We start from the raw sequence: 21,464 nt of genomic DNA on the forward strand, positions 1-21,464 counted from the left end.
TGGCTGTGTCTGTTCCACATCAATGACACTGCAATTTGACTTTATAATACAGATAAAATTGGATGTGTTTGCAAGCCCATTGCTCTTTTTCAATTTCAATGCTTGCAGTTGTGTCATTTGTTAAAAAGTGTCATGAGGGAAATTGCTTTGGGACCACCGGTAGCCTTGATGACTACCTTGACAGAATTGACTTTTTGAAAAGCGGCATGCTCTCTACCGATGATAGGGGGAATCATTCAGGCGTTTTTTATGGAGAGGGGAGGGACCATTTTTCGTCTGTTTTTCCTTTTAATTATGAAGTGTGCTCACACAAGCCAAATCTCAATTCTATAAAGTTGTTAACATCCTGTGGCAGTAGATTAAAACATTCACTGGTGCACTCAGGTGGCGCAGAGCAGCTGCCGGGAGTCATAATGAGAATTTTCTCCATCATTGTTAAATTGCTGCCTGTTAATTGAGGCGAAAAGGTGGCACCTTGTGATTTTAGAATAGAATAGAATAGAATAGAATATACCTTTATTGTCATTGTTACAAAATGGGTTAACATATTTTGACAACGAAATTGGGCATGACACTCCAGTTCACACATTCACAGTGAGGTAAAAAACCCAAGAAGATAAAGGAACAGAGAAGATAAGGTTATAAAACAAGGAGGATAAGGTTATAGTTATAATTTACACAAAATTTACCCAAGAAATGTGGGCATATTGGATGTTACATACAGTTTAGTATCGTAGGGTTTGTGCAATATGCATTTGGTGCAAAAATAGTCATCGTAGTGCAAAAAATGGTCAACATATGCATTTGGTACAAAAATAGTCATCATAGTGCAAAAAAAGATAGCCAACATTGTGCAAGGTGAGCAGTAAACATAGTGCAGTCAACATTGTGCAAGAAACATAGACATGAGTACCATTTACGCTCGTATGAGGTAGTGTTTTTGCAAGAGTTTTTCAGTTTTTTGTGCGGTGTCGTGTCTGTTTAGGGTGGTAATGGCTCTCGGGAATAAACTGTCTCTGAGTCTGTTTGTTTTTGTTTTGTGTGACCTGTAGCGCTTGCCGGAAGGCAGCAGGTCGAAGAGGTGGTGGCCGGGGTGAGAAAAGTCCTTGATGATGTTTTCTGCTCTGCTGAGGTAGCGAGAGCAGGCAATGTCCTCCAGACTGGGCAGAGAGCAACCGACGATTTTCTGGGCTGTTTTGATGACCCTCTGGAGCGTTTTCCTGTCTGCTGCTGTGCACCCAGCATACCACACCGTAATGCTGTACGTCAGAATGCTCTCCACTGTGGCTTTATAAAAGGACACCTGCAGCTGCTGTTTTAGCTAGTTTTTCCTGAGCATTCTCAGGAAATGCAGTCGCTGCTGGGCCTTCCCTACCACCGCTCTGGTGTTTGCAGACCAGGAGAGGTCGTCGGAGAAGTGCACATCCAGAAATTTGAAGGAGTGGACTCTCTCTACACAGTCTCCTTTTATGATGAGTGGTGCTGGATTCCTGCCATTCCTTCTGAAGTCCAGTATCAGTTCTTTTGTTTTTGTGGTGTTTAGTATGAGGTGATTTTCCGAACACCACGTTGACAGTGACTCCACCTCATCCCTGTACGCCGCCTCGTCCCCTTCAGAGATGAGGCCGATCAAGGTGGTATCGAACTTAATGATTGTGTTTGTGGGGTGGGTCGGTGAGCAGTCGGAGGTGTAGAGGGTAAAAAGCAGGGGGCTCAGTGCACAACCTTGGGGGGAGCCAGTGTTCAGTGTTAGGGTGGGAGAGACATGGTTACCGAGTTTCACCGACTGTGGGCGGTTGGAGAGGAAGTCCATTATCCAGTGGCAGATGGAGGGAGAGAGTCCTAGGTGTGTGAGTTTCTCCACCAGGATCTCTGGGATAATGGTGTTGAAAGCTGAGCTGAAGTCCAGAAAGAGCATTCTGACGTAGCTCCCCCGGTGGTCCAGGTGTGAAGTGCTGTGTTTATGGCGTCGTCAGTGGAGCGGTTTGCCCTGTAGGCAAACTGGTGGGGGTCGAGTGTGAGTGGCAGGGAGTTTTTGATGTACTGGGACACTAACCTCTCGAAGCACTTCATGACCACAGGCGTAAGAGCGACAGGCCTGTAGTTGTTGAGGCTGTCCACTGCTGACTTTTTGGGGATGGGAATAATGGTGGTGGTTTTGAGGCAAGGTGGGACGGTTGCCTGTGACAGGAACCGATTGAAGATGGTGGTGAAGACCCCCAGCCAGCGGATCGGGACAGTCATTCGGACACCTACATCAAATGAATCACAACAAGACAACCTGCAGTTTTCATCCCAAAGACCTATTAAAGTGGTAAATTAGTTAGAGTAAAGTGGCTCTCAATGACCTCTCGATCCCCAGTCCTGATTTTCGTGAGGCTACAGCCTCACTATCTGTTAAATCCTAAATTTGCAAATAACGAATATTAGTTGCACATGCTATAAGGACTTTATCCAAGCATTGAAAAAGAAAACAAATGCTGATAAAAACTTGAGTGCCTGCTATAGAAGAAGAATAAAGGCAAGCTTGGGCAAGGAGACGTCAGACCTGTGATTCATAGCTCGGTTACTCATTATGTTCCTTTTTGGTTCATTTAGGAAGACAGCTGTTATGATAAACACATCTGGTTGTTGGTGGTTGGCATTTACTTGAATGTTTAATTAGATTTTGTGTATCAACCAATAGAAACTGCTAATAGACAACTCTTGTTTTGATTGCACCCTTTAAAATATATCAGTTCCTGTGTTCTACTTTCAAGAATGGTTTAGTCATGACCTGCCCTCTGGTAAAATAAGCACTGCTGTTAGTCCATTGATACATACGTTTTGATCTTCCCGCAAATCTTCTCTTGAAGTAAACTCAGTGCCATCAGCTTTTGAGCTTTTAATGACTGACAAGATGACACATAAGACAACTGGGTTAACCATTATGTATCACTTTTCTTCGTTGTGGCTGATTTACCTGCAGGAAAAATTTGGTTATCTCTAGTACAGAAACAACTTATGTAAACGTTCACCGTTTGACTTGAACACAATGATTCCTCAGTAGAACTGACTGTCAAAGTCTTGAGCGTTCCAATTCTGAATGCGATATTCCAATAGATAACAACTTTGAAACTCTTTGCTCATGCATGTAAACATGTTACTCAGATTGTTTTAATTAACGGAATTCTGACTAAGTCGACTATTGCCTACATGTAAATTCAGTATGTCTAAATGAAAATTCAACGTGGTTTGGAACGTTTCTTAAAATTAAACTGTAATCTTTTGATTGAAGCCTTAAGTGCATCCTCAGAGTCAGTGTCAACAGATAATGGGACAGACTGTTGTGAGTACTGTTTCCAAGTAACTACTAGAACAATGCAATGTGTGGGTATCATTAAAAGTCTTCCAACTACACACCCGCACCTAAACACTGAACTTGCCATTCCTCAGGGGAGTCATTTATGAACCTTCAGCCAATCAGGAAAAGGCTTTTATAGGCCAACGTGTTGCCGGTTTACTTCTCCTGGAAGAGTGTTGGTGATCAGATTGCACCCCACTCTCCTGTAATCTGCTTCCTAGGAGATATGAGCTCATTTGGCACTATGGGCCTGAAGGATTGTGTGTTTCTGTGAGTGAATGTGTATGAGATCTTTCTCTTGTTGAGATTGATTGTCTCCATCTCAATGGACTATTGAGTTAGCGGCGATTTGAGAGGCTTGCTCCAACACTGAGAGGAGGATTTGGAGAAGTACCATACCTCGCTCATGCCGAAACACAATCCACAATGCCATAACTTTTGTTTTTATGTTATTCTAGACCAGAGGATGCCCCTTAAAGACAGATGAGGTGCCTGTGGACCTGTTCTGAAAATAGTTCACCTGTGCTTGTTCATAGGGATTTACTAGTAAAAAAAATTTTTAGTGGTTGACTGAGGCTTCTTAATCCTATTTCCAATAATTCACTTTGTAATAAAATAGTAACAACCTAGTAATAACACAAGTTGTTATTTTAAAAATCCATACCAAACTGGGTACTATTTGCGCTAATTAGTTTAAAAAGTATCTCTCAGCCTGGAAATGGTTGGAGATCTCTGTTCTAAAATAACAAACTAAAACCTCTTAAGAGATCTCCATTTTCAGCATCTTATATGATCTTAAACATCAGAACTACAAGACCAAATTCGGTACTCAGTTTTGTTGGGAAGGAAGCACTTTTTAACCTATGTAGAGTCAAATCTCCAAAAGATAAAATACATTGTATGGTGCATCAAGATACTACTCAAATCCATTCCAGGCCATATTCATACCTTGCATAATTATCACAAACAAAAAGCTCTATGAATAAAGCCTCTGCATTCTTAGTTTAGGTGAAAGTACTGCATGTCCTGTTTTTTTGATATAGAAAATTAAATCTAAATTGACCAATTATCAATTTATTCCAATTCGAATTGCTGAAAATTCCAATTCCTCAGTAAGAAACTCTCATTTTGTTGTAACCGACAGTAACCGCAGCTGTTTTATTGACCTGAATAACCTCTACAAGTTTTCTTTAAACTGCTTGTTTCTACAGGTGAGATTTGGAGTTTAAATTGAATATCAATTCAAAGGACTTTATATTTTTTTTATTGTATTAGCCTCTACTCTAATACAGTCTTTTGTCTTTAAAGGTACAAAAAAACTTTCATCCAGTAAAAAAAATATTATTTGAATACTGGGCATAAATACATGAGCTACCATCTCATCTCATCTCATTAGCCATACTGCTTATCCTCATTAGGGTCGCGGGGGGGCTGGAGCCCATCCCAGCCATCTCCGGGCAGTGGGCAGGGGACACCCTGAACCGGTTGCCAGCCAATCGCAGGGCACACGGGGACAGACAACTCAGCTCATTCACACCTAGGGACAATTTGGACCGGCCAATTCACCTGAAATGCATGTTTTTGGAACGTGGGAGGAAACCGGAGTGCCCGGAGGAAACATAGGAGGGAGAACATACAAACTTCGCACAGAAAGTCTGGAGCTGGATTTGAACCCACGCAGGAGCTTCCCATAACATGAACTGTGCCGCACAAGCGCTAACCACTGCGCCGCCGTGCTGCCCAATGAGCTACCATACCAATGTTAATTTTTTTGAAAAAAATAACTGGTCGAGAATTTTCTTTTACATCACTGGCCCTTGCTTGTACCAGGCAACACACTGTAATATAGTGGTCAAATGTTACACATCTGTGCTTTGAAAAATATGTGTGTAGAAAAAATATCCACATGTTTGTGTAATATCCACACTTTTGTGTCCCTCTATGGGGTGGCCATAACAATAATGCTGTCTAGGGAACATGACACATCAAATGCTCAGACTTTATCATATGCATCAATAACCAATGATGACTCTTCTTCAGAAAGCACATAGTGCTTCTCATATGGTAGTGTCAATAGGACAAGGTTCACCCCTGCCCTCTACACTTTTTCCGCTCATCCATTTTCAAGCGCGTGGCCCTAATTAACATGAAGTGTTGGCGCTTTTGGGGCTTTGCAAAAACAAGTGTAAACTTGTGCAAAACAAATTACAAATTGGCAATACAAATAAAGGTTGATAGAGTATTAATGTAACTTTGTTCTTCACCTGGATTTTTCTTCAATTGACGACTGAATGCAAAGCAGTTATTTTGAGCCTTTAAATTGCTTTTTATGCACCCAAAGAGATTTGGATTAAGGTGAGTAAGCGTGGGAAATTGTTATGATTTGATGGTAGTGAAGAACCCATGTGGAGGAGGCACAAACTGCAGTTCAGAGGTTCTCAAAGTTCAAACTAGAAACGATTGGAACTGGATATGGAAACTGTAAGGAATGAAGTAACAAAGAGAAAATGACACAGAGAAAGACAGAAAAAACTCTGAATTTATTTTTTGCTGAACAAAAATTTCCTTTTAAAGGGTTCAAGATTGGTTGGGCACAGGTATGTGATAATTGGACACACCTGGGCTTAGTTAAAACGGAAGTAGGCGCCCCCTGATGGTAGGAAGTATGCTTGACCCTAATATACCCCACCCCACTTCCCCCCGTTAAGAAACGGATTCCAGACACCCCAAAAAAGTACTGATGCTGCAGTGATGGAATGGCTGAAGGTCGTTGCTACTTGCCGCAGAGAAAGGAAACACCTTGCTACGAGGACATGAAACGCAAGTGCGGCTGAGAAGCCTTCCCCTAGCCGCCAGGACAAGTTACCCGTGCGCGGCCGAGAAGCCTTCCCCTTGCCTCCAATAAATGTTACCCCGGCACTACCATGGTGTCTTCCCCTCGCCGCCAAGACAGGTTACCAGGTGCGGCCGAGCTGTCTTCTCGCCACCAGGACAAGTAACCAGGTGCAGCTGAGGTGCCTTCTCAACGCCAGGACAGGTGACAGGGCGTTGCCGAAGGGCTTTATCCTCGCCGCCAGGAAAGGACCCTAACAGGAACTTATGTTAATGATTCAGGGTTTCTAAGAGTAAGTCCTGAGAGCAAATATTGAAAAATTGAGAACTGTCATGGGGGAATTTTGGTGTATTCTGGTCGTAGCTTAATGCATTTAGGTTATTTATTCGAACCCACTGTCCGCATGCCTGTCCATGTCAGAACAATATATGCCAGCTTGCAGTTTATTAAACGGCTAAGCTGTCTGTTGTAGTATTTTTGTGGATATCCCTCAAAGAGTTCTCCCTCGGGGAATTGTTGGCAAGGAGATGAAATTGTGAGCTCCTGGCTCAGTTGTCATTGTTTATTTGATAAAACCTGCTGTCTTTGCCTTTGGGGAACTCCCACTGTCGGTGGAGAATCGCTCAAGCCGACCAGTGACCAAATGTTGTCGAGTTGCCCCGAGCTGCAGTAGAAAAGATTTTAGCCGTTGAGCTGTTGGCAGCGTGTTTGGATATACCACTTTACTTACGTAGAACACAATGTTTTGTTGGGGCAGGACAAGCATTTTGTTTGATGTTTGATTGTTATTATTTCTTTCTACAGATGCTGGGTGTAGAAAGGCAGGTCTTTGACTTCCTGGGTTATCAATGGGCGCCAATACTAGCCAACTTCTTTCACATCATCATCGTCATCCTGGGTCTTTTCGGCACCATCCAGTACCGTCCGCGGTATATCGTAGTGGTGAGTTTCTGTCTCTCTGGTCAGTGTCCTTTTTCATCTTTTTGGAAATAAGTACTGGAAATAATTCAGCAATACAGTGACTTTAGATATTCAATTGAATACTAACAACGGTGTTTGTAATTTAACGGCACAACCTTTGACTTAAGCAAACATTTTATGAAGAGGCACATTTAAATTTCAACCTGTCCAATGCTTCTTCTACAAGCATACCATGTATAAATACGTGACTACCTTTTTTCGCACGACAAAGAATCTTCATCCTTTGGGTTTTTTGTGTAATGTTCCCTAGAAATGGTCTTCTTCAGTGCATTGAGACCACCTTCAAACATCAGCAATTAAGTCAGATAATCAGATAACTAAAAATTCTAAGCAGAGGAGAACAGTTTTGGTAAAAAAGAGGAAAAGATGAAAAAGAGTAGGAAGTACTCTCAATTATTTCAAGACACTTAATTTTTACATCTTTTTGTATACACTAAACATATTAACTACCAGTTATCATTAAAATCACAGAAAATTGTCCCTTTCAATCCCACAGTACATTTTTCCATTGTAAATCAGATACATTTTGGCCTACAGATGTGACCTACACCGTAACGTCTTGTAATGCTCTCGATTTGATCAATCAAACACTTAGTCGCTGATGAAGTCTTGTCGCCAATTTAATAACAAAACAACAAGCACTATAAACATTCACACAAGAGCTACTGAAAACTCGTGCCAACACTACCTCATACTATATAATGGTACTCATGTCTATGTTCTTGCACATGTCGACTGCACTACGTTTACTGCTCACCTTGCACAATGTCTGACCATTTCTTTTTTCTGCACTATGATGTCTATGTTTGCACCAATGCATATGCTGACTATTTTTTTGCACTATGATGACTTTGCACCAAATGCAATATTGCACAACCCTTACGATACCAACGGTATTACGATAACACTGTATGTAACATCCCACATGCCGACATTTCTTGTGCTCATACCTCATTGTGAAGTGTAAAACTGGAGTGTCATGCCCAATTTCGTTGCCACAATATGTTAACCCATTTTGTAACAATGACAATAAAGGTATATTCTATTCTATTCTATTCTATTCTACTACACTGCACATGTGCACACACAGACTGACTTCAAAGCACAACACTTTCGCATCTGTTGCCTCCCGCATCCCAAAAGGGTCAATGTGTGAACGCAAACAACAGCAACAAAAGTATTAATGTTACATTCTATTTGGCAGTTCTAAAAAGTGCTTACATCTGATTTGAAAGAAGAGAAATGGTTTGACTGGTCAAACCATTTCTCTTTTTTTTAGTCACAACTAAGGAGGTGAGCAAATGAGTACTATCATGTTTCAACATGAACGTTTTCATCAAAGTGCTGCTTATCTGGCTACATTTCCTCTGACACACCAATGACACACTATTCAGCATGAGTCAGAGGATGTTTTGAGATCACTCCAATCTTCTTGTTGCTCGAGGCCTCAGCAATGCACCAACATCCTTGTATCAAGAGTTTATGTTCTCTGTGACAGCATTTTTTAGAACCAGCGCACTGTTTTGTGTTTCATTTTGTTTTTTAATATGACATAAATGCCCACCATGTTTCTATAGGTAGTTTACTTATTGGAGTATGTTGTATGTGTTCTTGGCACATTTAAACATAGGGGCTGTTTTTTGTTTTTTCAATTCTAGTATGCAGGTTGGGCAGCTTTATGGGTGGCCTGGAACATCTTCATCATCTGTTTCTACCTGGATGTAGGCGGCCTGACCAAGGTAAGGCTTTTGGCGTTAACAAATACACCACTTGTACAATCTGGTATTGAGTTTTTTCCTCCTACATTCCAATACTGTCTCTTTAGTGTAATTTATAAATGGCAAAATATAAGCTCCACACCAATCACTATATCAAGCCCTTATTTTTTGTGCATCAAATTAGCCGCAATTGTCACAACGACCTGGAAGAACACTTACTTTAACGATTACCGGTATTACAATCAAAGCAAACCAAGATTTTTCTCATTCTTGGGTATACTTTGATGTTGCACAAACTTCTAGATGAAAGCTGGGAGATCAGTCTTTTGCACAGTAGATCTAAGACTTTGTGATCACATCTCAGCTGCTATATGCTGCTTCAGTAACATGTGGTTAGGTCTGTGTCTGGTGAAGGACAGTCAGATTTACGGATAAATGAGCATTTATCTTATTCATAATTTAACTGGCAGAGCAATAAAGCATTGTATGAACCGTGGAATAGAAAAAATGCTTTATTGTCCTAATTTAACTTACAAATGAAGTCTATGGGTTGCTCCTTTTGAATAAAATAGACATCTATTATGAAAGAAAGTCCATGCGACGAGAAAAAAATTACTCTATGGCTTGACTTGCTGTTAGCCTGACATGCTAGCATCAGGTATATTATTACTAGGTTTGCACAATTAACTGAAATCTAATCAATATTGCGATGTTATATAATGCGATTGTGTAATCGAAAAATACATTGGGTTTAAGCCTTGTATGAGCAGACAGGAATCCCCTGAAGAGGGCGCTGTTTTCTTAAGGTTAAAGCATGTCAACAAGATTAACCCTGGTGTTGTCTTCTTCTTAAGAACCATTTTTGTACTTTTTTTATGAAGCTTTCATGTAAATGTTAATCAAAAATACTTTTTCTTTTTCTAGTTTTAGGACCAATTTGGGAAAAGTCATAACATTTGTATATAAAACAAATTCAAGGGAGCACGGGTCAAAAAGTATCCAAAAATAATATTCAATTCATCCATCCATCCGTTTTCTGAAACGCTTATTTTTACTAGGGTTTCTGGGATCCTTCCACTTTTTTAGTTGCAATTTAACTTATTTTAAATTAAGTTCGCAAATACTGTAGCAAAAATAAACATAACGCAGGTCCTGAGATACAATGACACCTACTGATCACAGTCAGTTCCATTTTCCCTGGACACGTGGCAACACCCGTTTGTTGTCAAACGAGATAGATAGATAGATAGATAGATAGATACTTTATTCATCCCCGAAGGGAAATTCACATTTCCAGCAGCATCCCTTAGCTGAGAACAATACAATAATAAAGCAAAAAGAATACAATATACAAATACCCAGTGTGACGTGCAAATGCCCACTGTAGCGTGTTATATATAATAACTAAATAGTGCTACACAGAATACATATTGCAATAAGATTCGGTAATATGCAATGTAGGTAGTGTGGTTTACTGTGGGCTTTTACTCTGCCGGGTAGAGTTAAAGAGCCTCATGGCATGAGGAAGAAAATATCTCTTCAGTCTGTCCGTAGTACAAGACAGTGACAGCAGTCTGTCGCTGAAACTGCTCTTCTGTCTGGAGATAATGCTGTGTAGTGGATGCGATGGATTGTCCATGATTGACCGCAGCTTTTCCAGTGCCCGTCTCTCAGCTACTGTTGTTAGGCTGTCCAGCTCTTTGCCCACAACAGAGCTCGCTTTCCTAGCCAGTTTATTGAGACGAGAGGCATCCTTCTTCTTGACGCTGCCTCCCCAACACGCTGTCGCATAGAAGAGGGCGCTTGCCACTACTGTCTCATAGAATATTTTCAGGAGCTTTTTGCAGATTTTGAAGGAGGCCAGCCTTCTGAGGAAGTAAAGTCGGCTTTGCCCTTTCCTACATAGAGCTTCTGTGTTGGCAGTCCAGTCCAGTTTGTTGTCCAGCTGCACACCCAGGTATTTGTAGGTCTGGACAAATTCTACACATTCTCCTTTGATGGTTACAGGAACCGGGTGAGTTCTGGTTCTCCTGAAGTCTACCACCATCTCCCTGGTCTTGGTGGTGTTCAGGTGCAGGTGGTTTGCGTCGCTCCATCGGACAAAGTCCTGAATCAATTTTCTGTACTCCTCCTCCTGCCCATTTCTGATACATCCCACGATCACAGTGTCGTCGGCAAACTTTTGCACATGGCAGGACTCAGAGTTGTACTTAAAGTCCGATGTATATAGAGTGAATAGGAACGGAGAGAGCACGGTCCCCTGCGGAGATCCTGTGCTGCTAACCACAGTGTCCAATGTACAGCCCTCCTGTTTCACATACTGGGGTCTGCCTGTCAGGTAGTCAGTAATCCATTCTATAAGGTGTGAGCTAACTCCCATCTCTGTCAGTTTCCTACTCAGTAGCAGAGGCTGTATGATATTGAAGGCACTGGAGAAGTCCAAAAATGTAATCCTCACAGCCCCCTTAGCCCTATCCAGGTGAGAGAGGGATCAGTGTAACATGTAGGCTATAGCATCCTCCACTCCCACCTTCTCCTTTTAAGCAAATTGCAGTGGGTCGATGGCGTGACGGACCTGTAGCCTCAGGTGGTGCAGCAGCAACCGCTCCATGGTTTTCATCACATGTTATGTCAGGGCGACCGGCCTGAAGTCGTTGAGTTCCTCAGGTCTTGATTTCTTTGGGACTGGGATGATGCAGGATGTTTTCCACAGCTGAGGGGCCCTCCCCTGTTCAAGGCTCAGGTTGAAGATGCGCTGTAGAGGGTCTCCCAGCTCAAACGCACAGGCTTTCAGCAGTCGGGGGATACTCCATCTGGACCAGCTGCCTTGCTGGTTCGCAGCCTTCTCAGCTCTCCACACACCTGGGCTGCAGTTATTTTTAGTGGGGGGATGTCTTCAATGCTAGTGTCCAGAGGGGGAGGGGGAAGGTCAGCTGCAGTACTCAGGGGTGAGGATGAGGCGGAGTGGTCAAACCTGTTGAAAAAGTTGTTCAACTGGTTGACTCGCCCCACATCTATATCCACAGCCACACCCTGCTTGGTGCTGCAGCCAGTAATTGTTTTCATCCCTTCCCACACCTCCTTCATGTTGTTGTTCTGCAGCTTTTTCTCCAACTTCCTCCTGTACTGCTCCTTCCCTTTCCGGAGCTGGACTTTGAGCTCCTTCTGTACTCGTTTTAGCTCCTGCTGATCACCATTTTTAAAGGCCCTCTACTTTTGGTTCAGAAAGCACTTGATGTCGCTCGTGATCCAGGGCTTGTTGTTGGCATAGCAGCGTACAGTCTTTATAGGAACAACATTGTCCATGCAGAAGTTAATGTAGTCAGTAGTGCAGTTTGCCATCTCCTCAATGTCCCCACTGCTGGACCCTAGCAGGACATCCCAGTCCGTACGTCCAAAGCAGTCTCTCAGAGCCTGCTCTGCCTCGGTGTTACCATTTTCTAAAAGAGCGTGTGGTTGTTGGTAGCCTCCTCACTTTTGGTTTGTACTGTGGTTTAAGCAGAATGAGGTTGTGGTCTCCTTTTCCAAGGGCAGGCAGTGGTTTTGCACTCTATGCATTTTTGATATTTGCATACAGAAGGTCAATAGTCCTATTTCCCCTGGTCTTGCAGTCCACATGCTGGACGAAAGAGGGCTGTGTCTTATCAAGAGTCACGTGGTTGAAGTCCCCAGAGATTAACATTGCAGCCTCCGGGTGTTGTGTTTGTAGTTTTGCCACCGCGGAGTTGATGACGTCACACGCTACTTCCGCATCAGCGCGCGGTGGGATCTAAACAATGACAGCAATGGCGTGTCCGAACTCTCTGGGCATGAAATAGGGACGCAGACTTACGGCCAAAAGTTCGACATCACGGCAGCAGATAGAAAGCTTTGTTTTTACATGCCCGGGGTTACACCACCTCGTGTTCACGTAGATAGCCAGTCCCCCTCCTTTGCGCTTCCCACTGACTTTTGTGCCTTTGTCAGCCCGAACAGCGCAGAAGCCGGTTAGCGCGATGTTAGCGTCCGGGATGCTAGACGTGAGCCACGTTTCCGTAAAGCAAAGCAAGCTGCACTCCCTGTATGCTTTGATGTCTTTCACAAGCACAGCCAGTTCGTCGATCTTTTTTGGTAGGGAGTTGACATTCCCCATGATTATGGACGGTACCGTGGGCTTATATCGCCACTTCGCCGCTAGCCGCTTAGCCTTTACCTTAGCACCGGCTCTGCCCCGGTAGGGTCGCCTCACCTCGTTAGGTAAAAGGGGGACCGCGCCGGCTCGAGAATTCTTCAGGTCGAGGAGTAGATTTCTTGAATATACGTATTTTTGCGCGTTAAAACCCATATCCATAGGATAGAAAGTAATCCAAAGTGCTACAAGTGTTGCAAGGCACTGAAAAAGTAAGCAAAAAAACAATAAATCACAAAAGTAGCGAAAATAACACGGGAGCTGCTGGAGTGGCTGCCATTCGTGACGGCGCCGGAAGTAAAAAGATGTTAAAGGAAGTCGGATTTGTACATGTAGGATTTTTGAGCTGTACAAAATCTGTCATCTGAAGTTTGTGTCGGATTATATTGTTTAATTATAATTAAAAAATAATACAAAAATAATAAGGTCAGGTCGTCATTCATTTTTTTCTTATTTTGATTGTTCCGATTTGATTGTTTTTCTCTCTGTATGTAATCAGTTAAGAGGACAGTATGCAGGATGTCACTTATTGTGTACTGCAGGGGTCACTTTTTACCCAAGATGTTTTTGTTACTCATTGGCATTGAGGGCTACCAGTTTTATATGCATTTTCTAAAATGACAACTTATCACGTTATTTACTATGTTGTTACCAGGGTTGAGGTGTAAAAATACATAAAGCGGCACAGCAGCTGGGTGATTAGCACGAAGCCACATGGTGCAGAGGTGGAGGGTTTAATTCCAGCTACTGCGGCGTACCCATGCGAAGTTTGCATGTTTTCCCCGTGCCTGCGTGGGTCTCCTTCAGGCACTCTGGTTTCCTTCCAAATTCGCAAAACATGTATGTCAGGTTAATTGGCGCGTTAAAATTGTCCCTATGTGTGAATGAGCGAGTGAGTTGTCTGTCTCTGTGTGCCCTGGGACTGGCTGGCAATCAGTTCAGGGTGTCCCTGACCCACTGCCTGACAAAGGCTGGAATGGGTTCCAGCACCCCTGTGGCCCTAGTGAGGATGAGAGGCTCAGATAATGGATGGACGGATGGTGGATGGAATACATGTTACAGTGTTACATAATTGTATATATATATATATATATATATATATATATATATATATATATATATATATATATATATATATATATATATACCACAGCCATATCCCCCTAGTGGGAGGTGGCTAGAGTCATTTCTGACTCTTTTTGGGAGATTGATATTTAAAACTATGAAATGAAATGATCTGCATTTATATAGCGCTTTTCAAGTCAATGACTTCCCAGAGCGCTTTACAATGTGCTCCACATTTCCCAATAGCGGCCTTGCAGCCATGTAAGGCGCTAACCTGCTTATTGGGGGTATTAGGGGTTCAGTGTCTTACCCAAGGACACTTCGACATGTAACACGGACGAGCCGGGATTCGAACTGGGATCCCTTGATGAGTATGAAACTACCGTATTTTCCGCACTATATGGCGCACCATGTTATAAGGCGCACCTTCAATGAATGATATATTTTAAAACTTATGCCATACATAAGACGCACCCCATTATAAGGCGCTATAAGTGCATGCTGGTTTAAGATCAGGTAATTGTGCAATTTTGTAATTGTAATCCTGTGCAGTCCTTCGAGACATTTTTGGGATTAAGGGCTATTTACGGTAAATAAATGTGACGACTTGACTACAGTAGAGAATGTAGTTACTTTATGCAACCTCTAGATGTTGCCACGCTCAAGGGAATGTCAACAAAACTTTCAAAAGGGTCAAACTTTATTAACAAACAAGCTTTCCACAACTCCATTCACTCCCAAAATAAATAAACAGCCGTTTTATTATTTTCTCTGAGGTAAAGCATTTTCGTGACACATCTTTAACATCTTTGAACAACATCGACATATCATTTTATTTTTTGTCCATTTAGTCAACACGCAAAGAAAAAAACGTCTGATACTGTTATTTTAAATGAAACGTTAGTGCAATCGCAATAAAGTGACACTCGTAATGTGCAAAAACAACGAGTGCAAAGCAATAACATAATAACTGTAAAATGTAAAACGTAAACACACAAAAGAAAAACAAAGATCACTCTATAAGCTCCTCATCGACGAATCCCTCGAATTCTTCTTCTGCTGTGTTCGAATTGACCATATCTCAGTGAATGGGCCATCCAACACGTCCGGTGTTTTTGTGCCAGCGCTGTTGCCTTCATACGTATAGTTATCGTACTGACACTTCTGCTTGCCGCTCTTTGTTGAACAACCCACTGTTCAAGTGTCTCCTCTAACTCTGGCCATCTTGCTTTATTGCCACGGAAACTTTGTTGAGTTTTCCTTACTTGGCGGAGCTTATCTTCATCCTTTCTCCACTTCCGTACCATCGATTCATTTAAGTTTAACTCTCTCGCTGCCGGTCTATTGCCGTGTTGTGCTGCGTGACTGATCGCTTTGAGTTTAAACTCGGCGTTGTACGCGTGTCTCTTAACAGGAGCCATTTTCTTTTACAAATGCACGTATGAAAGAGAATCTCGCTCTCTCTCTCTCTCTCTCTCTCGCTCTCTCTCTCTCTCAAACGTGACATTCTGAATAATTCTGCGTTTGTTTAAGGTAAATTGTGCTTTACATCTTCACCAGTCATAACCCTGGATTCAGACAAATACTGTATTTGTTGAATATGAATTAAGCAGTTCAATGGGGTAGCCATTTTGCCACTTAGTAAACAAATACAACACGAGCCCCGGCAACTACCAATCGTTTAATATTTCCCAGTATGCACAGCGCGAAAAATGGAGTCGGCGGCTGTTTCCCGTAGTTGCGAGACCTTGCGAATTTAATATTGAGCCATATATAAGGCGCACTGTGTTATAAGGCGCATGGTCAGCTTTTGAAAAAAAATAAGACTTTTAGGTGCGCCTTATAGTGCGGAAAATACGGTATATTTTCCCTTTACATGATGCGGTGATAGATGAATTGTGTCTATCATCAATCTGTGACAAGAGAGATAGAAAGAGATGAGGTTTACACAAGAAGTGCGCGCAAATTGTTTAGACAGCCACCTTATCTACCGCTGCATGGTTGTCAGACAATGTAGCAGATAAAAGCACTTTTTTTGTCTTTATTTTACTTTTTCAATGTAGCGCTAAATTTGTTGAATTGGTACATTTTTTCAATTTCGTGAGGCTGCTAACAGGTGTGCTTTTTTGACACTAGGCTGCGCGTTGCACGCGCGTGATGCATACTGGATGATTTTGTAAATTTGATTGAATATGTTCTTTTTATATTTTGCATATAATTGTTGTTCAAAATCCACTATTTGATCACTGTAATGAGAATGTATTACATAACCTAGCAAATCTCAATATTTTCAAGAGGTTTGACATCTTCGCTTGAAACAAGTAAAACTTCAACTTGGACCCAAGACATGCCAGAGTTTGTTGGAAATGTTAAAAGTGAAAATAAAGATTGGGTTCTTAATGTCCTTTCAATATAAACTAAAATAGAGCTTATCTCATCTTCTATGTGAAAGGAAAAGTTTCATTTTTTCTTCATAAACCCTACTTTGCGCATTTTTATGTAGGACTTGACCGAGCGTTCCTCCAAATCTTTTTCAAGGTTACATCGTTCATGTTTGTTAAACACAATTTTATTGATATTGTTTATTTTTTCATTTATTTGCATATTTGGAGTAATCCATAAGTAATCAAGTTGCATTTCTCAACATGATAGTATTCGTATTACATTACTGATTACATTTTTTGACAGGTAACTAGTAACTGTATCGGATTAAATTTTTATAGTAACCCTCCTAACCCTGGTTGTTACTATTGTTAGTACAGTATGTTATTACCGAGTTGTATTTATTCAGAAGTTGAGGTAAAAATGGCTTAGTCAACCAGTAGAACATCATGCCAGTTAGAAATCAAATTTCTCGATAAATCACAATGACTTATTACTGGTGAGCTATTTTCAGAACCTCTCTGCAGGTTAGTCAGGTGTTCTGAGGGAACTACCTGGTCCCTGTGGGCACCATGTTGAAGACCTTTGGTGTATCGCAACCAATAACAAGTGCTGAATAGCATAAGGAAGAATCAAAACTACAGAGACTCAAAGTGACCAAAAAGGACCATTTTCGTCTCTTTTTTGCCCACCTTTGAGGTCTTTTTTTTCCGGTACTCATAGCAGCAAGATGGCGGACTATTATGTCATCTCCCTCCATCTGAGGTTCGTATTTTTGTAAAATAAAGGCAAATTTCTTGACCTAAAAATTGCCTGTTTATATAATAATTTGTGTGTTTCTGCTTGCTTTCAGAAAAATCTGAAAAATTCACCCGGAAATTTTTCTTAAAATTTACATTCACATTTCCTCCATATCAGACAAAATTAAGGTTCCCTGCATGTGCTAACACCTACTTTGAATAGTTTTTAGCAAAACGTACGTAATTTGAATTTACAACGAACGGTGCAAATTCAATGTGGCAGGTTCAAATCATTTTGGAGCATTTTATAGAAAATTTGAAACATTTAGTTACATTTACAAGTGTACTCCCTTCTGTAAACAAACAAGTTTAAAGGGGCATTGTGCATTATCTGACCACTAGATGTCGCTGTATTGTGCTGTGCAACTGAAAATGATTGCTAAAATTACAAGGAAAAATACAAACAATGAATACTGACATTGATTTTCCTTTATCCCTGTGGCTGCCCAACCATAATACATAACGAACACAAACTGCCAATCTCACACGAACCCAGTCATCCAAAATACATTTGACAAGCAACTCCTCCACCTGGGCCATTGTGTGAGATTCCCTCGGGTCCTCGGCCTGCGCCTCGTACAGCGGTCGGCTCGGTGATGCCTGTCCTTTCCAAGCGAGTGTTTGAGTGTGCTACACCCAACTGTTTCTAAACTGGTCTGACTTGAGGACCCATCATCCCACCCCTCTTTTGGCCAAGTATCGTACAGGGTGCTTTTGAATTTTTTGTTATTTTGGCCATTAAAGAGTCGGAAATCATGTTATGAGTGATTACTTTCGTTCCTTTTTCCAGAACAACACAAACTCTCAAGTGGTAATATCTACCATAAATGTGTGTTAAATCAATGTAATAACAGTTTAAAATGAAAAACAACATATAAAGTGGACATGGATTTTTTAGGATTTTAATAATAATAATAATAATAATTTCCTTTGTATTGTCATTCTTGTAACAATGTACACAGAACGAAATGTCGATACACCTGACCCGTTGTAGCGAGCCGATGCAGCCGCAGCCAACAGAGGGCGCCGCCATATTACCAATGTTATAAGTCTTAGGTATGACTCGGCCGAGGCGCGAACCAGCGACCTCCCAGTCTCAAAGCGGGCGCCCTACCATCTAGGCTACTGAGGTAGAGACTGGTATTCAACATGCACACATTGTAAGACAACGTGAACTGGAAATATGATCTGTTATAAATATACTGTATACAAAGAGGTTTTTCAGTCTTGCTCTCTTAGCTGTCCATATATTTTTAACATATTTTTTCACTATGACTTGGCGTTTTATGGGCCCGTGTGGCAGATTGTGTTGCAATTCCGGAAGATAGAGACCCACATCATACCAAACCCATCAGTACCCCAATTTATTGCCCATTTGACAATCAAAACTAATAAAGTAATGTTCAAAAGGATTCTAATGTTTTGTTATTTTTTTATTGGTTACAGGTAGCAGAAAATGCTTTACAAAATGCATTACTTATTGTGTCCTGTCTGTTATTTATTGCCTGTGATTGCTCCATTGCCACACGTGGATGTCTGTGAGATACGATTGGAATTTGCTGCCACCTTGTGGGTGTTTTGGAGAACTACTTTGATTCAGTTGTATTTTCTTCCATATCAGTTTCAGTAATTTAAATAGCGCCTGTAAAACGGCGGCGCCAGCGCACCCATGGTAGTTATTTAAAAAGCTACAACAAAAAAACTTTACCGGCAAGGTGGAGATCTTGAAATGTAGGCAGTGGGAGTAGGAGGGACCGGGGGAGGAGAAGTCGTTGCGGGTCTTGGAATGGCCAAACTCGAACCTGGAAGGGGAAGGCTTGTCGATTTGGAGGGTGAAAAGCTTCAGGAATTAAAACAGTTAATCAAAGTATGGGGCATTTACACCAGCAGTGGCTGATTGTCTAACTGAAAACAGCTAGGGAGAGGAAAAGTAAAGGGGATTGGAAAATGGGGTAAAGATGCCATTTTTGAGGGAAACTGCATACACCAACCATGACATTTTCCCCCAGTTATTTTTTCTCAGCATTAATTTGCCAAGGCAAAGGCCTGCGACCCACTGGAAACAAGTCCGTAACCCTCTGTTGGGTTTTTACTCACCAGTTGAGAAACACTGCCATGGGACAGCTGCTCGGGGTCAAGGCTTGGCATTAACCCAACGCCGGAGCAAGCCCAAACTTCCAGCTTTTCATATGGTGGCCAGGAGGAGTTGGCTAATGGAGCGTTGACAAACAAACACTTGACACACACTCAAGCTTGACACACAGCTTCCTTTGAAAGCTCCGTCACATTTTGTCAGGAAGCCGAGTCGACTGATTCCGTCAGACCTACCTTGCACAAGCTTGACAGGATGTTTCGGGAGAGTGTGTGTGTGTGTGTGTGTGTGTTGTATTAAACAAGCCCTATTTTTTATCTTTTCAAGTAAGGGGGTAGGTCATGTGGTGCATGGCCCGTCACCTCTTATTGATTCCCCGTCTTGTCCCCTGTGGCGCGAGACGAGCTGACAGACGGGCCCCTGCTTCTGTGAACAAACATTTGACCAACGTTGTCCTTTTTTGAGACGTTTCATATTTTTTATAGAATGCTGCAAACTGCATGAAGTGGGGGTGGGCAAACTGTGGCGCGCAGTCCACATGCTGCCTGGCCAGGGCAGGCTTTTTTTGAGTCACAGCCAGCATAAACTTCACGGGCTTGTTTGATAATGGGAAGATTGCCTTCTGTAGCTCAGAATATCTTCAGCCAGTAGTAACCAAATCGAATGATGATTGACTCATCGATTAGCCAATGAAAATCCAAACGGGTCTGCTCCCCCGTTTTCTACCAAGGACAACACCGGGATAATTTATGAATGATACACGTTTTCACAGAAGGAGTTAAAAGCAAATTTGTCTTAATCCTAGGGCCTTAAACTCTATTATATTTGCTGGACATTCATGACCCAAAATGTGCTTGTATTAAAAGATCACCAGCATGAACTATGTTAATTTAATGATGATTTTTCTACCATTTTCTCTAGGACAGCGACCTGCTGACTTTTAACATCTCAGCCCACCACTCGTGGTGGAGTGAACATGGTCCGGGTTGCATAAGGAGAGAAATGCCACAAACTGAAGGCCTTCATAGTGAAGAAAGCCACTCATACATCACAGTCATTGGCTGCCTGATGGACTACCAGTACATTGAGGTCATGCACAGCGGAACGCAGATCATAGCTTCTGTGAGTACTTTCCTGCATTTTCCCTCGTAGTTCTTCTTGTGAATATATTCAGAGGGATGTCTGTCAAGTTGTATGTCTTGTAGCACATATGTCTTTTTGGGCATATCACCCAAGCAATTATTATCCCATTTGTGTAGTCAGCAGCATATCTTTTAACTTCTTCGTCTTAGTCATCTTATTGACTAATTATATTCTACGTCAAATAAAACCAATACCATACCTAAAAACAAAACTTGCTAGATGGGCAGAGTATTGTACTTTGTTAAAGGTTATTTCTTTCTAAATAATGGGATAATAATTAGTTATTTTTATAGTTAATGAGAAAAGTAATTTTATAATTTTATTGTTCCACTGACGAAAAAAATGATCCTGTAATCCTTTTTTCTTTTTTTTATATTGTATGAAAAATGATACATTTAGGTGTGTATTCATATCATATCGGATCCAATTGCGTCAGTTTTAGAGTTTTTATTGACAAGGATCGTTGGAACAGGCTTGGGACGTCGGCTCTTGCTGGTCGAAAGCCTCTTCGGGCGGAACGGCAGCTCCGTGATGAAAAGCGTAAGGTGCAACGTAGTGGGTAAGTCGGTGGCCGGGGCGGGAGAGTAGATCGTAAAACTTGTAACAGAAATAGGTCAGGCAACGAGAAGCAGGCATGAATCAGGCAAGGGAATTCGTGGGTACCTTGTATGTTGGAGTCACACTCAGAGATACGAGGAATACACTCGAACGTCCATCTCTGGACGCTGACAGCTTAAGTGGGGAACACCATCCAATCAGGAAGCGAAAACCTGCTCCAGAGCGCTCTTGACCTCAGGCTGGGGCGAAGGTTCAGTTTTCAGCAGGACAACGACCCAAAGCACACAGGCAAGATCTCAAAAGATTGGCTTCAGAACCACTCCCAGCCTGAGTCCAGACTTGAATCCGATCGAACATCTCTAGAGAGATCTGAAAATGGCT

At 41.9% G+C, this 21,464-nt stretch overlaps 1 protein-coding gene across 2 annotated transcripts in view; it reads left to right on the top strand.

Moving 5' to 3' along the window:
* Positions 1-21,464, top strand: part of nkain4 (sodium/potassium transporting ATPase interacting 4) — a 77,080-nt gene that overhangs the window by 16,008 nt on the left and 39,608 nt on the right. For both annotated transcript variants that reach the window (XM_088332762.1, XM_088332763.1), the window contains exons 2-4: positions 6,981-7,118; positions 8,816-8,896; positions 20,304-20,504. In XM_088332762.1, the coding sequence (XP_088188888.1) occupies positions 6,981-7,118; positions 8,816-8,896; positions 20,304-20,504 (420 nt within the window). The remainder of the gene's footprint in view (positions 1-6,980; positions 7,119-8,815; positions 8,897-20,303; positions 20,505-21,464) is intronic.

This window comes from Urocampus carinirostris, chromosome 3 (genome assembly GCF_059441175.1).
Source record: "Urocampus carinirostris isolate Australia breed hairy pipefish chromosome 3, RoL_Ucar_1.0, whole genome shotgun sequence".
Classification (NCBI taxonomy): Eukaryota; Metazoa; Chordata; class Actinopteri; order Syngnathiformes; family Syngnathidae; genus Urocampus; species Urocampus carinirostris.